This window comes from Nipponia nippon, unplaced genomic scaffold (genome assembly GCF_047370975.1).
Source record: "Nipponia nippon isolate SJK-2023a ecotype South Korea unplaced genomic scaffold, ASM4737097v1 scaffold_13, whole genome shotgun sequence".
Classification (NCBI taxonomy): domain Eukaryota; kingdom Metazoa; phylum Chordata; class Aves; order Pelecaniformes; family Threskiornithidae; genus Nipponia; species Nipponia nippon.
Genome location: NW_028262324.1, coordinates 2,783,572 through 2,800,099, shown reverse-complemented (window position 1 = coordinate 2,800,099; position 16,528 = coordinate 2,783,572). Strand labels below are relative to the sequence as shown.

The 16,528-nt window shown below is 38.4% G+C and overlaps 1 protein-coding gene across 3 annotated transcripts in view; it reads left to right on the top strand.

Moving 5' to 3' along the window:
- Positions 1-16,528, top strand: part of PREX1 (phosphatidylinositol-3,4,5-trisphosphate dependent Rac exchange factor 1) — a 172,686-nt gene that overhangs the window by 124,221 nt on the left and 31,937 nt on the right. For all 3 annotated transcript variants that reach the window (XM_087749782.1, XM_087749781.1, XM_087749780.1), the window contains exons 14-17: positions 1,871-1,946; positions 7,452-7,524; positions 8,755-8,897; positions 15,934-16,026. In XM_087749782.1, coding sequence (XP_087605908.1) covers positions 1,871-1,946; positions 7,452-7,524; positions 8,755-8,897; positions 15,934-16,026 — 385 coding nt within the window. The remainder of the gene's footprint in view (positions 1-1,870; positions 1,947-7,451; positions 7,525-8,754; positions 8,898-15,933; positions 16,027-16,528) is intronic.

The window sequence follows — 16,528 nt, the reverse complement described above, 5'->3', positions numbered from 1 at the left end:
ATGCTTTGCTTTATTGTTCTGACATCTCAAGAGCACATTTTCTTGAGATAAGAGTGTGAGAGGAAAAAACTGCCCAGAAAACTCCCACAGTTTTGTGCTGGGTTTAGCACATTACTGGAAGACAAATCAAAAAATGTGTGTAAGCACTATGAGGAAAGTTTTTGTTCTGAGGACACATATTTCTGGAAATGCTGTCGGTTTGGGGGTTTGGTTGGTTTTTTTTCCCAAGTTCTGAAAGTCCTGCTTCCCTTTCTAATTTCTCACACCCTGCATTCTGCAAACGCACAGGCATTTCTGCTGCCTTTATTTACAAAAGCCAGTCACAACATATTTGTATCTGTAGACGGTTAGTAAAAGGAAAACGAGTGGGATGAATTTTAGATGGTGGTTTGATTTTAGATTTTTAGAAAAAAGGAAATATCAAATGGTGTGGTGCTAATGAAAGAGATTGATTTGACAGAACTGAAGAATAAAGTCTCTCTTGAGCTGCTGTATAGATACATCCGGACTGTAAAACAGTCACAGTGGCTGTGAAAGTCTCCTTCCACAGTCATGCCAGTGGACCTCAAGCTTGAAATAGAAGGACCACCTCCAAGGGTGAGAGAGGAATTAATTCTTCGTAGCCATTCAGCATTTGGCCTCTCTACTGAGGCTCTCAACAAGAGGGAGCCAATTAATGCAAATTAATTGTGGTAATGGCTTTTGTGATGTGGAACTAGGAACTGGATCAAGACCACCAAATTTATTTCACACGGGACAGTAAACAGCCTTAAAATGGAAAGAGCTTTTCATTCTCTCATGAGCTGGATTAAATCCAGTGACCTGGAGGTGAAAGGTGTTAGAGCCCAATGTCCTGAGCCACATAGTCCTCTTATATTTGTATCAAAATTCTTTAGAAGTATTTTATGAAAGACTAAAAACATCAATTATCTCCATGGCTCTGAGAAGAGGAATGGAAGAAAACTGCTAAATGCAGCAAGTTACAAATAGGGTTTCTTTTCCTTATTTCAGGAACAGTGCTGCTCTCTACAAGGGCTGTGTGTGAGATGGTGCAAGTTGTGTTACAAGACCTAAATACAACACTTCTTTTTTTATTTACAATGGCTGAAATTATCTAATGCCATAAAAGAACACTGTGTACTCTATTTGTATCTGGTTACTCTGTGACATTTTGCTAAAGGAAGTAAAATCTGAACAGATGCAGAGAATCAGGAAAATCTCTCTTGACAGAGTAGGCTAGAATGTGCTTAATTCAGTGAGCCTAAGAAAAAGGGGGCACAGAGGGAATATGTAGGGTCACTGTCTATGAATACACTGATGGGTAAAGACTAGAGAAGGACCATTTAAGCTTATAGATAGGGCTGGCACTGAGCCCATAGAGAGAAACTGGACATGAATGTATTTAGGATGGAAACTAGAAGATGACTTCCGGCCAGAAGAATGTGATTTTCAACAGGACCGATGGTGGCAATGTTCTAACCTGAGTTAAAGAGGCAGCTTAGTACATCTGTGAAAAGACCTGGTTGCCTCTGGCAGGAATATGAGCAATCTGAAGACGGCTTGAAACAACATCTAGAGAAATTTGAAATAACACTGCTCTGTATTGATCCGAAATATCTTCCTAATTCAAGTTGTTAGAAAAGTTTAGAAACTAGTCCTTTCTTCTACAGAAAAAGGATATCTGCTTCCTATTCTTTATCTTATTTATTTGTAGCTGGGAGTCTCTTTTTTTTTTTTTTTTCCATCTAAAATTCTTCTTCTTTTCTCAACTTCATGATAGTAGGTCACAATAGTATATGTAGGTTTAGAGTAATAAAATAAATGTTTACCATTTTGTCCTGATTTTCCCTGAATTCTCTTTCTTAATTAGAGACCGTGACTACCACCTAAAGACCTACAAATCAGTAATCCCTGCAAGTAAACTAGTGGATTGGCTTATTGCACAGGTAAGAAAATTTTAAGATACTGCTGTCTTTGGCAAGTAGTTTAATTTTTCAGTTCCATTTAAAAGTAAATAAAACACATGTATCTAGAGAACATAATTAAACATATTCTGATTCTTTGAACTTAAAATCTTATGCTTTCTGTTATTGTTCATTTGGTGAAAACTTATTATTTGGCAGCATAAAGAGGAAGAAGGTCCTTTGCTAGCCCTAGGAGTGGTGAACTGGCTGTTGTCAGGATCTTTTCTATTTGTTGTGATTTTCTAAAGACATTTAAAGCAATTTAATGATTGCTTTAATTAAAATTAAAGATTAATTAATTAATTAATTAAAAAATTAAAGATCTCATTTAATCTTGTATAGATGTGGTACAATTTTATTGAAAAATTAATCTAGAGTTTTACACCAACAACTACACCATTGTCTTTAGAAATTGTAGTTGCCCCACATTTGCCTTGTAATTACAGAGAAGAGCCTGTAGCTTGGGAAATCAAAAATTTCGCTTTGATAGTCTAAAGCAATCTAAAGGGAGAGTGTGCCATTTGGCTCGCTATCATAGACTCAAATGCACATTCTGGTTTTCTCTTAAATGATGGTCTGATTCACAGTCACATTAAGTCCTATACTGCCAAAATAACGTAAAGGGAGGCTAGTTTGAATGAGAATCAAGCCTCTGACAACCAGGGATGTTGTCCTTCAGAAATGTTTCCTGCAATTGCATTTGACATCCTCCTACATTAATAAGATTGATATGTTTTAAGGTTGTTGTGTGCCAAATAACTGGATGAGAATGGAGTAGTCAATTGTTTTCCTGTTAAGAGCATAGAGGAGAGCAAGGATATTAGTACTGAGGTTGTCATATCAGTTACATGTGATTTAATGGGGTCTTATTCATGGAAAGCTGAGGGGAAAAAAAAAGTCTGCTTTGGCCAAATAAGAGAGTTGTAATCAGGCTAATCCGGCCAATATAATAGTTAATCATAGAGCTGTAGGCAGAAGGACTCAGATAGCAAGGTAAAACATCAGCTCTTGGTCTGGAAAAGGTAGCTCATTTCCTTCCCCATTTTTCTTCATTCTGGTAGGTAAATCTGGCTGTTAATTCTCCTGTTTACTGAACTTTACATTAAGATTGAACCAGAATGTACTAAAGCCAGATATGGATATACAGAAGGCTCTGTAATTTATATTGTGTATATGTATGCATACATACATGTATACAGATGCAAAGATGAGGGAAATTTTTTCTGTGCTCAGTTGAAGGGGAACATTGTTAAACATTTAAATCACTGTCTATGACTTAGATGAATTCCTGTCTATGTGGCTAAATCAATCTTTGCTCGTAGATCCTTACAAACAGTCATTTTCATGGGGGTTCGCTTGGAGTTTTCATACTAGATTGAAGTATTTTCTAGCAACCATTCATACTTTGGCCATATTAGCTAACGAGATTTTAGTGGGAGCTAATAAACACTCAGCTTTTTGCAGAGTAGTGCATTTATTTAACTGCTCAAATATCTACCTTTCAGTTTAACTTTAGGCATCTGTTCTTGAAAATATTGGGGGTGGTGTCTGGTCTGATAACTACCTGTTACACAAAAATGCTGGGGTATATTTATTTCTGTTTCTGAGAATAAGTTTGCATCATGACTTTAGTTTAGAACTGGTGCACAAAAAAAAAGTGAGGACTATTGTTTCTGTTAGATTTAGTGGCATAGGGATGACTGTCTTGAAGGACAGTCTCTCTCATTTCTGTTTGCAATTTAGACTATAAGTGCCAGTGGGAGCCCTCCCTAATGAGAAAGCTGGTTTTCATTTCCTTGACCTGTACAAATATTCGTAAGACTGAACAGAGCAAAAGAGTAAGAACTTTTTTTATAATCAAACAGCATCAACTGTATTTTGTACCCTGATCCTCCTACCTGGAAATTGTTGGCTATTATAATTCTGACAAGACATAAGTTAGGGCCTCAACGAGGCTTAATCTTGTGTACATTTGAACAGTTGCATTCAAATGTGATATATGTTATTATCTCCTATGTATTGTGTGCACTTAGAGTCTGGGAATGGATGGGCATTAAGAGCTGTATTATTAGATGTGCAGTGCATTTGTGGCTCTGTAGACATCAGGGGTCTGCAGGAGCTGAGCATCTCTGCCTGTCAGGTTTATTGATAAGTGCCCTGTGATATGCTAGCACAGATTACTCACTACGAGGGAGTTTTTGCATGTGAGAGAGAATGGTCAAGGGATTTCCTAATGACTCGGAGATTTAATGCTGACTTTGCTTGGTGTCTTTTTACTGTTTATAGCTCTTCAGAATAGTTGGATCTTACTGCAGTTATCCCCGTAGTATGTCTTAGGCAAATTGTGCATGAGACGCTAAAATAAAACACTAAGTATGATGGTGGAGAGAAGCACATATGAGCGTAAGTGCTGACTGGAGATGGAAGTGTTTATGCCTCTTCTAGAGGCACAAAGTCAAATCCTGGAAAAAGTAATGCTGCATTAGAGTTCTCCATAGGCATTACTTTAGTGACCCTTTGAATGTAACAGAGAAATGGTTTCAGCAGTCAGAGCCTCAAAGGAGAAATATCTGATCTATATCCATGGATTTAGACTGAAAGTGTCTGTGAATTATAGTATGGTCCCTATATATATTTAGGGGTAATCCTTGAAGGGAAGAGGCTCATTCTTTCATTGATTTTGGACCTTTTTAACTTCATTTTACAACTTAATTTTTCTCCCACTGCTGGTAGGCTGAGAACAAAGAGGAACACAGACTTCACTTATAAATGTCAGAGCTCTTGTACTTCACAGAATCTTAGGTGCTACCGAGGGTGCACTAAAAGGCTGCACTGCCACAAAAACAGTACTTTTGTCATCTGGCTGAAGATTTATAACCACACCTCCAGAAATGATCTGTGATAAAACACTACAAGTTGAATCCCCGGTCCTAAGTCTAAGAAACTTAAAATGACAATTTTATGAAAGGTAGAAAGAAAGGGACAAATGCAAAGTAGAAACCTGCTGGTAAGATTCTTTAGCTCTTTTGCTCCAGTGGCTCTCTTATCTCTTTCCATCCATCCATCCATCCATCCCCTCTTTCTGTTGCAGTATATATTGCACCTCTGTGCATTGCATTACCTTAGACTTCTTTCTCACTTGGAAGGAGCACTTCATAATCTTAAAACTTTCCTTTTCCATGATGTCAGCAAAATATTTAAAAGTGGTTTAGTTGCTGTTCTTAAATTATCTGTGTTCATCTGCTTTCTTTTCTCCTACCTGTGGGTTGTAAACAATCTAGGTCAGAAACTATCTTAATTGCTGGGCTTACGTATCTCAAAGCAATCAGCCATGGACCATGATTAGGGCTTTAGGCATCACATCGTTACCAGAACTAGACAACAATAATAATAATAATAGTAACGGTGGCAGTAATAACAATAGTGTGCTCTGGACATGATTCTTCACTGTGGTACTGACTGTAAACTGTTTCTATAATTCTGCTGACTCAAATTCAGTGATTGTCTTCGAATAAACCTAAATTATCTTGTCAAAACTAGTGTATCTAGTTTCACATGCAATTTCTGTATGAAAAAATTATGAGACACATTCTGTCAAGATTGTTGATTGTAAGTGGTTCTTTTTTCTTAAGATTTTTGTTACTGCTTTCATTGTATTTGGACAAATTGCTACATAACATTTGGAAGTACTTACAGGTGAACTGAAATGTTCTACTTTAAGTTCTATTTTATAATTAGAGAATGTTGTTTTGCTAGGGGAATGTTTTGAGGCCAAGTTAACATCATCAGGAGTAGCCAAGTCTGGTTTAGAGCCTTCCTACACAAAGATTTTGTTGCCTAAAACAAAAGTAGATTACTTAAAGGTTAAAAGAGTAACATTAGAAGGCATTTCTCCTCCAGTTTATTTACAATTGAAAGAATAAATTAGATTTTTAAGTCCCAGCCTCTGTAAAATAAACTACCCGTTTATCCCATAAAGTAACACAAAGTGAGTGTTGAGAATTGGTGAGTGTTGAGAATTGTCTGATGACGGGATGTTGAAAATGAGGAAAGACTTACGAAGGCTTCAAATTAGTTTATAGTAAAAGTTAAACTTCAGGTTTATTAAAGCCCTTTTCTTGGCTTTCCTTGTGTGATTACATAATCATGCAGTTCCTCCAGAACTGCCTTGGTCTTTTTCCTACCAAGGCAACAGTATTTAGTTCTTAATTTGTAAATGTCATGCCTTTTTTTTTCCTCTCAGAAAGGCTCTTCAAGAGCCAGTAGTGCTGCTGATTGGCAAGAGCTGATCCTGTTTTATCCTGTATTTAAAAAGTATCTTTACACCATAGCAATGTTCTTTGCCAGTATTTGCCTGGCAAATCGCTACTGCTCTTCTTAGTAGGACTTGAGGTAGGACTGATGTTCTGCTGACAAGATCAGAGGGCTCTTGGTCTGCAAGCTGGTTTGCTTTTAACAAAGTCAGTACGCTACTCTGCTGCTGCTGCTAGAGCTTCAGAATATCTAGTTCTCCAGATGAAGGGGAAACAAGAAGGTGTAATACTTGGGCAGGACACAGCTTCTAACTTAGCAGGACTGAAAGTAATATGCTGAAGTTGCTCCTCTGCCAAAGCAGCAGGTCCCCTACCCGCTGGAATGAGCTGACCAACTGCTCTTAGTGAGATAGCAGATCCCAGGTTCTCTTGTGCCTGTCTGGGGACTGGGAAGCAGGTAATCTTGCATCAAGTGACCAGTGTTAACAATGTTCTTCATCTGATGTTTACCAGCGCTATTTAGAACTCGTATGTCTGCCTAAAAGGTACAACCAGCATGTTTGTAAAGTCTTCCCTTGTGGCTGCAAATTAGCAGATATGTAGAGAAAACTAGGCATTTCTTGTATTTAACTGAATTGTAGATGCAGAACTTATTGCTGCCATTTCAGGTACATTTGTAAATTTGCAAGTCATGTTTGGAACCTATTTTGAAATACTACACTCAGGGCTTCAGGTTGTGAGAAACTGAAGCCTTTGTTAGTAGGTCTGCTGCGTAAGAAAAGAATGCCACTGCAGTTTTAACCAGTCTGACCTTTGGAGTTCACATAGACTGGATTTACTCACATTTTTCTCCCTTAGGTTGAATATAGATAAGATCTCTCAGCTTCTCACTAAGAATGAGTTTTATTGTCTGTGGCTAATGGGTCCTGAAGTCTGACACTATGACTGCAAATAAGAAGTCGTTACATTGAGATAACATTATGTCGCTTTGTGGGTTAAACAGCTACTTTCCAGAATCCTGGTCTTTGTCCTCCTAGTTCCTGTAGGAGGCAAGAGATGCTATATATAGGAATGAATGGGATTTGGGCAACGGGGTAGCTATTTTAATTTCTTGCTATTGTTCCCTACAAAGAGCATCCTGCTAATTTCAGAGCCACAAGCTATGCGGTGGGGAAGGGGAATAATTTAGCTTAGGAAGTTGTCTGAGATGTAATATTTATCCTCTTGTTTCTAGGGAGACTGTCAAACTCGGGAGGAAGCTGTCGCACTGGGTGTTGGACTCTGCAATAATGGCTTCATGCATCATGGTAATGCATCGATATTACTTCCCACAGCCAATTAAAGGAGCTCTTACTTCAGTCAGATTAGCTGACTGTATGAAAATCCCTTTTTCTATAGGCTGTGCCATACACGCTGACATGTATACAATTGCAGGCATCCCAGCAGGTCCTTCTAAAAAGCAGTCTTCCAGCTTACACAAAATGTCTAAGCCTGGTACCTTCCCAAGTGAATCCCCTTGCTAATAGTGACAATGAGCCCTACAGCAATGAGACAAGCTAGAAGGGGAGCGTTTTTTCACTGCATCTCTTACAGTGCCATCAGACCAATGCACAAGCCAAGTACTGTCCTGAAATATCACCAAGAAGTGTCAGGTACAATGTAAAATTGCCTAGTTCTTGTCACTTGGACAACAAGTACAATCCTCAGTGCTGAATCTCTGAAGCTTCCAAACCTGACGTGCCAAATTGCCACGTTGCAATTGCAGTTTTAGTCATAAATAACAATTGTTTTCCATATTTTGAGTAGGGTTTTTGAGAGCAGATTATTGTAAATAAATAATAGAGAATTTGCATAGTACTTGGTAAGAACGTAAGAATAATTGTTTTTCTTTAAAGAATTTGATCTGTTTAGAGCCCATGTGAACTTTTGGCATTCATAGCATCCTTTGGCAAGGAGTTCCTTTGCAAAAGTACATGTTGAATGAAGAAGTTGTTCCTTAGGTTTTAAAGTTGTCACTTGCTGCTTTTATTTGAAGCCCCCAAGTCTCGTATTTGAAAATGTGGTGAAGAACTTTGTCACGCCCTCCAGAATTTTATAGATCTCATTTCCCTCTCAATTCCTTTTTAGGTTGAAAAGCCTTAGTCTATTTAGCCATCTCACTTACCTTTGAACAGACATTTTACCCCTCTTTTCTCCTTTTATAGTTTTACTGTATTAATTTTGACATGGGAAAGGAGCATAAGGTATTGAGTAGCATCTTTCTTCCAAGAGGATCTTCTGCATTTTATATGCATTCTACATGCCAGGGGGGTCAAACATCATGTCATGAACTACTATGCACTGTGAAGAAAAGTATGTCCCTAAAATACAGTAGTAGCTTAAAAATACAGAGCTGAATAGCTGGGATAGGGATGCATCTGGTCTTTGTTCTGTAAAGACTGGGGAAATGTTTAGGATTTCCTTTAACTTTCTTTTTTGTTTCTCTCTTTCTTTCTCTGTGTAAATGCATGTATGTATTTCATATATATTGTTTCCAGTCCTGGAGAAAAGTGAATTTAAGGATGAATCCTTATATTTCCGCTTTTATGCTGATGAGGAGATGGAAGGCACCAGTTCCAAGAGCAAACAATTACGTAATGACTTCAAGCTTGTGGAAAACATCCTGGCAAAGAGTCTTCTGGTAAGAAATATGTTAATGTAAACCTTGATGTTTCTGTGAAACTGATATTGTTTTATGCTAGAGGAGAATGAGAAGGAAAATTATAACAGTAGAATTGAAATTGAATAGACTTTTCTTCACTGCATAAATAGTAATTCTTGAGCTACTTCACTGTAGCGCTCCAAATCCTGTAGCTCTGGCTTTTCTAGCTGGGCAGACCACGTAGCTTATTCTGTGTAGCAAGGGAAATCTGTAAGTTGCAGGGTCCCTTCTCTAGCCTGTGGCCATCCTGCACTACCTGGGAGCTTTGGATTCACAGCTCACACACGCACGCGTGCACCTAAGTTCCTGCCTATTTCTGATAGGTCTCAAGAACAGAGGAGACTCAGAGATACGACAGTCATCCAGTTCACAGCCCAACCCCTTTCTATTCCCATAAGGCCCTTGAGACAGTCTGGAAGTGAGCTGGGAGCTGGAAATGTTGTTTTAGCAGGCACCATATGTTTCTTGAGTTCACTGAGCAGGCACCACAGTGTTGGTGTGGTGAAGGAGAAAAGTAATGGGCACTGCTATCTTGGGAGAGCTCTGCCATCAAGTTTAAACACAGTTTAAGTTTAAACACAGTTTAAACAGCCTTATATATGAGACAGATTCAGATGCAGGTTAAAAGACTGATAAGAACACAGATATTTCAGGACATCATTGTCTAAGTGATATGAATATGCCCTGCATTACTGGATCAAGTATCAGCTTTACTTTGTTTATGGAAACTGTTTTCCAAAAAATACTGTTCTTTATGTTCATGCTTTTGCAACATTACTGTTATCTCCAGATTCCCACCTCACTAAATGCCATCACATTCCTTACTGCACTGGGATTATTCTAACGCTGTTTGGACTTGGTAGTTGGACTGGTGCAAACTCTTTGTTCTGAGATCCTTGTTTGCTGCCAGTGGCTCCAGGCCCATCCTTTTCTCCCTTTGACCACTGGCAGAGTGCAGGAGCAGGATAAAAACTTGGGTCAGAAACTATAAAAGCAGAATTGCTGGAAAAGATCCAGAGGTCCATTATATGGGAAAATTTTTCCTGTGGTTCACACAAACTTAACTGTCTCGCTGTTGTCTTGTCTCCCAGGAGACCAATCTGTGTTTGTCTGAATGGCCAGAAGTAATATTTAAAGCACCATGGTCCCTCAGAATTATTCCTCTATGCTTCCAGTGCCAGAGACTGGAGTGTCAGGTTATGATTATCCTCATGGAGAGTTGTTGGGTAAAGGGAAGCAGTTAAAAGGTGGTACACTTCGTGGGTTTTTTTTAATTGTGATTTGCAAGCACTCAGAGATCAGTTTCATCGGAATTGGTGGGAACTGCCATTGTTCAGGTATTTTTAATTTTCCACCTTATCAAGACAAGACAGTTTGAGGAAACAGATTGACTAGTCTGTCTCTTCCACTTTTTTTTCTGTCAGTTCAAGGCACTTCTGTTAAAATGCCAAAACTCACAACGGTAATATGTTAGCTGTGAAAAGAGGGTTTAAGTTCTTTGATTCTGTTTTCTGTTAATGTAATAATCATTTATTAGTATTCACTAAAGAGAACAAACAAGCAAACCTTGCACATGGACTATTTACTAGTGATTAATCATAATCCCTAATTGGTCCTTCCAGTCACTCTATAATTTGGTAACTGAAATGTTTGCAACAGGAATAATTTTAATAGTACTATTACTGTAGTTCTGAAGCGATTCAGTCAGCCTCTGTCAAAATACAGTCCCATCTCAAAAAGTAAACAATCTGAAATGAATAGCACATGCTGAATAAGAAATCTCCTACTTAGAGGGCACAGATTTTTGTCAAATGAGTATTAGTCATGCGAAAGTTATGAGTTGCCCTCATTTTCACAAATAAATTAGTAGTCCCCTGAATGTTTGTAAAGAAGATCCCGCAAATAGCAGTGCAGTAAATGCATTACACTTACCCACAAAAAATTTGTGTCTGACTTCTGTGTTATTCTGTGTTTAGCAATTATGAGCAGCTGGAATCCTGAGGCTTTACTGTCTGTGGAACATCACTACTTGCCTCTTTACACTCGTGATGGGGCATTGATCCTTCCCATCCCCTGATCCCACCATAGGAAGTTTAATGGAATTTCCTCAGCACTGGCTTTTGAAACATGCTTTGCTATGCCATGAACTCCTAGCTGTTTAATGGACAGCTTTCCCCACCCCCTTCATCTAAGTTTGCACTATCACAGGAGAGCTTGCCCTTGAAAACAGAAAACAACAGAAGCTTTGGCAAATATATCATTAGAAATGCCAAGGAAAAAAGTGCTTTTGGTCTGAAAAAATGCACTTAAAACAAAATTTAATACTCGTTTATTTGTGCAATTGTTTCTCATTGACGGACATAAATCTTGAGAAACTGAAAAAATATACAACATTCTTTGCATAGTTGAAGAGAATTTGGATTTTGGATTGACTCCAATCATTGTGACTTGGTTACCGCAGTGTGCTATTAACTTGTGATCAGCACCTCTACTTGTTAGCCAAAGCCAACCACAAGAGAAATTAGAGCCGGTAGCTTGGAGCTGAATGTCAGACAAAGATAGTTGCCTGTAAAGATGGGCCTCCATCGAAGTTGCCTAACAGGTTTAATGCCCACACAATGCTAGATTCCTCAGAAGACTCTAGTGTATCACTTATCTGATCTCAAAAGAAAACTTCTCCAGTGATTTATAAAGATGATGCTTGTGTATGTTGTATGTAGCATTCTCAAAACTGTCATGCTGGATTGGAGATCCGAACTGTAATTCTAAACCTCATCAACTTTCCAGACCTGTGATAGCTCCTACATTCCTCCAGGGTATCCCATATTTCTTATTCTCAGTAATGTGTTGCAGTAATTGCAGGAGAGCGCAGTTGCTGTGTCCCACTACAGTGCACAGCCAGGGCTGTGGCATGTCCTGGGACTCAGCTCAGGCAGGGGCCTGAGTACTGTAGCATATGCAATGAAAGCCAATGGTTTGAGCACAGCAGTCAGGGCTGCCTGGGTTTTAAAAGTCCACAGGACTTTGCTACTGCTGTGACATCTAGAATCAGCTTTGAAAATGGAAGTGTCCTTATGATTCAGCACTTCAATGCCAAGTTTTTAGATAATAGGTAGTATTATCATGTGAGTTCATGTCTTCTCTGTTTTAAACCAGCTAATCCAATAAACATAGCATTCACCTTAAAATTCTTATAAAACTATAGAACACATTTCTCCTATTCTAACTATGAATAAATAGTAGTAATTTGTATTACTCAAATAAAGCCATACTTGGTCCTTAATAAAAATCTCTTCCATCTTTAATCATTCCAGGAGAATTATTTTTGTGTGTTGTGCTAATATAAAATGACCTAATTCTGCAAAATTTCATCAGAGAGAGAGCAAAATAGAGATTTCCCTTTGTTCTTCATTACACTAGTGTACCACAGTCTGTTGTAGCTTGAGAATTCAAATCATTGATTTAAAACACCCCTGGGAAGAGAGCCACTAATAAGAGCCCATCCTCTAGAGATTTCTGATCTCCCAAGGAGACAGGCTGGCAAGTCAGTCACAAGAGGCATCCATCATCCAGGTGTAGGTGGCCAAATAAGGGCCTTGAGTGGATTTGGATACTGAAAATTACAGTGAACTTGGAAGTGAAAACATCCTGTAGGCTGTAAATCTTTCACTGTTCAGAATAAACAGTTCGATTTCAGTGCTCAATTTCAGAGCTCACAAACCAGAAGAAACTTTGAGTCATTTTGTATATATTAAGCCTATTTTTGCTGATGTGGCAAAACATACCTTTAAAGATAATAGCTATAGGGGTGGCTTAGATTCTGGAGCTTCTCACTGGAAAGAAGTGTTGTCATTTCAAATTTTGTTTTAGTGCCCCAGAGCTTTGGACTTTTGAAAGGCTGGAGAGACTGGAGCAACCTGGGAGATGAGGTGGCAGGAAAATAGCTCTCTTCAAATGAATGCTGCTTAGGGCCACAGAAACCTCATCAGTTTTGTGAAGCATTCAGGCTTGACATTATCTGATAAATCACTGCTCCTTAAGAAATCCTTAACCAAGTTAGACTGTTCAAGTGTGTCCACCAGAGAAGAGTTTATGCTGGAGACCTGTAGGGAAGGCTGTGAGAGAAGGCTGTGCATCCTGGACCCCGGTTTAGGAAACGGTGGTTGATCTGCCTATGCTGTCTCTGCTGCTGCTGATGTCCCCAGGAGTTTAGGCTGAGAGTTCCTGCTTCTGCATGAACAGTAGGAGCAGCCTGGGGAGGCTGCCAAGAGTGAAATAGATCCAGTTCCTTCACCTCCTTCACTGGGGGAATCTTGGTGCCCAACCCAAGGCCCTTTGTGTGTATGCAGTTGGAGGGATCAGCAAGCATGGTGGGTAAACCGGACACTATACCCTCTACATTAAAGTCGTGCTCTCATGACATTAGCATGATGCAATGCTGGAAGCTACCCCATAGCTGAGCATCAAGCTACTTGATTCTCCTGGAAATCTGTCAAATCTCCCTTCATAGACACTGAGCATCCCCATGCCACAAGTGTTTTCTGACTCCATAATCCTCTTTGTACAGGAAAGGGGGAGAAATGGAGAGGGACCACACGGGCATTGTGACCCACATGCCAGAAATGCTTCATGAATGTAACAGATAGAGGTGTAATAGGCCATTCTTTGCATAGCTTTTCTTCTCCCCACTCTCTCCCCACCCATCTCTGCCAAAATTCTCTTTGAATATGTTCAGACTACATTTGCCCTCTGGTTTTGATTAAACATGCGTATTTCTCATATGGTCTCATTTTTTAATGTGTTTGTCTTTCAAGATTGAACAGCTGCTGCCTTACATTCAAACAACTGATTGGATTTCAGGGGCACAGAAATAATTCTTGTAGATAGCAAGTTAGTTAATTGCTTTGGACTCCTTAGGGATGAATGGTGTTCAGCTGTGGCATTGCAAGGTATTACTACTTTATAATAAAGAATGAATCATAGCCTTCTCCAAGTATTGCATCTGGAATATTATCCATAGTCTACCTTTTCATAAGAGAGTGTCCCCAGTACAGGAGCATCTGTATACTGAATGTGAGATGTCTTTCTCTACAACATGGTGATAAAATTCCTGATGCTGATGCACTTGGGATTTCTTAAAAGTATTTTTGTTCTTTGCTTTCAAACAATACATTTTTGCAGTACTAATGAACAGAGGAAGGTAGGTTATTAAAAATCATAGCATATAAAAGATCTTCGTGCATCTAATGGTAGCTGAACCCAAAAGATCACGTAAGTTTGTGTAGCTGCTGGCTTCCTAAGTTTGGCAAATCAAAGCCCCCAAATTTTAAAATATATTTTCAAATATGCTTTCAAAATCCAACGAAAGAAGCTGAACAGTCCCTTCAAATGTAAAATGAGAATCGGATGGGAGAGCTATCCTAGAAATTTTCTATTTAATCCCAAATGTGAAGTGATAAAAGTACATACTGTGTTGGGCTGAAACTTGTTACACTTGCTATGCTAAAAATCGAACCAGTGATATACCCAATTTTCTAAGCTGTCCTTTTATTAAACATGCATAAATAACATTGCTTCTGAAAATATTTTGTTAGAAATATCCAAGAATGGCAAACTTAACTTTCAGTCTTTTTACTTTCCTGTCCATCATTTAATCTGAACATCATCTGATGAGGATTTTTTTCCTGCAGATATATTATGCCATGCGTTATTTTAACATGGCTGTATGGCTCCTGCAGGAAAGGTCATTTCTATTTCTTTAATTTTTTTCTAAGGTCAATTCCTGTAAAAGGACAAAGCTTATAAGCCAATGACATTGACTTCAATAGAAAAAGGACGGTTTTTTAAAATAGTGCAGGAATCATCAGAATCAAGGAAATAATTCTCAGTAATTTTTTCCCAGTGGCATGCTAGATTATAGATAACTTTATTTTTCCTTTTAACTCAATTCTAATTTAGCAGATGGTTCTTAAATGTGTAGTGTTTGCTCAAATGCAAGAGATGTTTATCTGGTAGAATTTCCACTTGTCCATTTACCAGTGGCCAGGCTTGCTTTATTCTTTTAAAATGGGAAGTGAGTTGTTAAGCTTTTTTTCATTGATAATAAACCACTAGAAAAGGATGAGTGAAACGCATATTTGCCATGATTGGTATGATTTTAAGAAATATTCATAAGTCAGGTCTGTGTGACCTCAGTGCAAACAAGAGGAAGCAGATTCTCAGGAGCAAGAGCTACCAAGTCTTCTGGCAACCAGAAAAGGAGCAAACTGAGCACGACATGAGCCTTGTATTTTTTCCCTAACACAAAGCTCGTGTGCCTGTTCTCTGGAGGAGGGACCTACAGATGCCAGAAATTGTTCCCTCACTGGTCATACAGAATTTTAGCCAGCAGACCAGCTATTATGATGTAATTTATATAGTGTGTAGTATTATCTATAAGAAATAGGCCTGAGATCCCCAATTTATCTGAAACTGATAGCTAAGAAGGACTCATAGATTGTTCATTATGTGGGACGTATTTTAAAAAAATAAATAAATGACTACAGTTTGATCTGTAAGTACGAATGTAATGTAAGTAATGTAATGTAATGTAAGTACGAATGGAAAATATGAATATTGATGAATTCCATAACCTAAAAGTGAAAGATCTAATGAAGAATGAAGGGCTAGAAGTTAAAACCAAATGCAGTTTCTAATAGAAGAGTTGATTAACCATTGGAACAAACTCTTAAGGGCGGGAACAGATTCTTCACTTCTTAAACACTGCAGATCATAACTGGATAACTCTCTGGAAATTCTGCTTTAGTATAGTAAGGACTCAATGCAGAAATTTTATGGCTTATTTTATGTAGGAGATCAGACCAAATGACCTAATAGTCTAATAGACATTTCAACCTTACGATCTACAAGTCTATGTCAATCGTGGCTTGCAATGAAAAGTCCAGTTTGTCATCTCCGTCCTTCAGCTTTTAGCTAACTCCATATTTAGGAAGCATTTCCTTGTGCTCTTTTTAAGATTTTACCAGAAGAGGATGACTATGGATTTGACATGGAAGAAAAGAACAAAGCAATCGTGGTGAAGTCCGTTCGACGAGGGTCTTCTGCAGAGGTACAATCTGACATTCATAAATATTTTGGTTTTGGTACCTAAGAATATTTCAGTGCTTTGAAAAGGTACAAAGCCATCCTTTTAAGTTCTGTTTCATTTTAAAGGCAGCTAACAGAAAACGGGGTATCTTCTGCAATTCCTGTGGTAATAAACTGTTTCTGTAAATTGCTAAGTGCTTTGGCATCTTTGGGTGACTTGCTGAATATTTTTGATAAGTGATAGGACAGCAGCAGTATCTCTGCGTGATGATGGCGTACCTCAGGTTCATTAGCAACTTAAATTTGAGGAGGGAGGGAAAGTAACATGGTTTTGCAATAGCAAAGATGTTCAATGAGAAACAGGTTTATTTGAGTGAAAGCTGTATTTTCAGATTTCTATTTTTTCCTTAAAAAGCATGCACTCATCTCTCTCTCTGGTATTTTTCAAGAGATCTACAGAATATATTTGCTTTGTTTCTTTGAGGCACATAGGTGGCCCAAATGTCATAGGAACTGAGTATTTC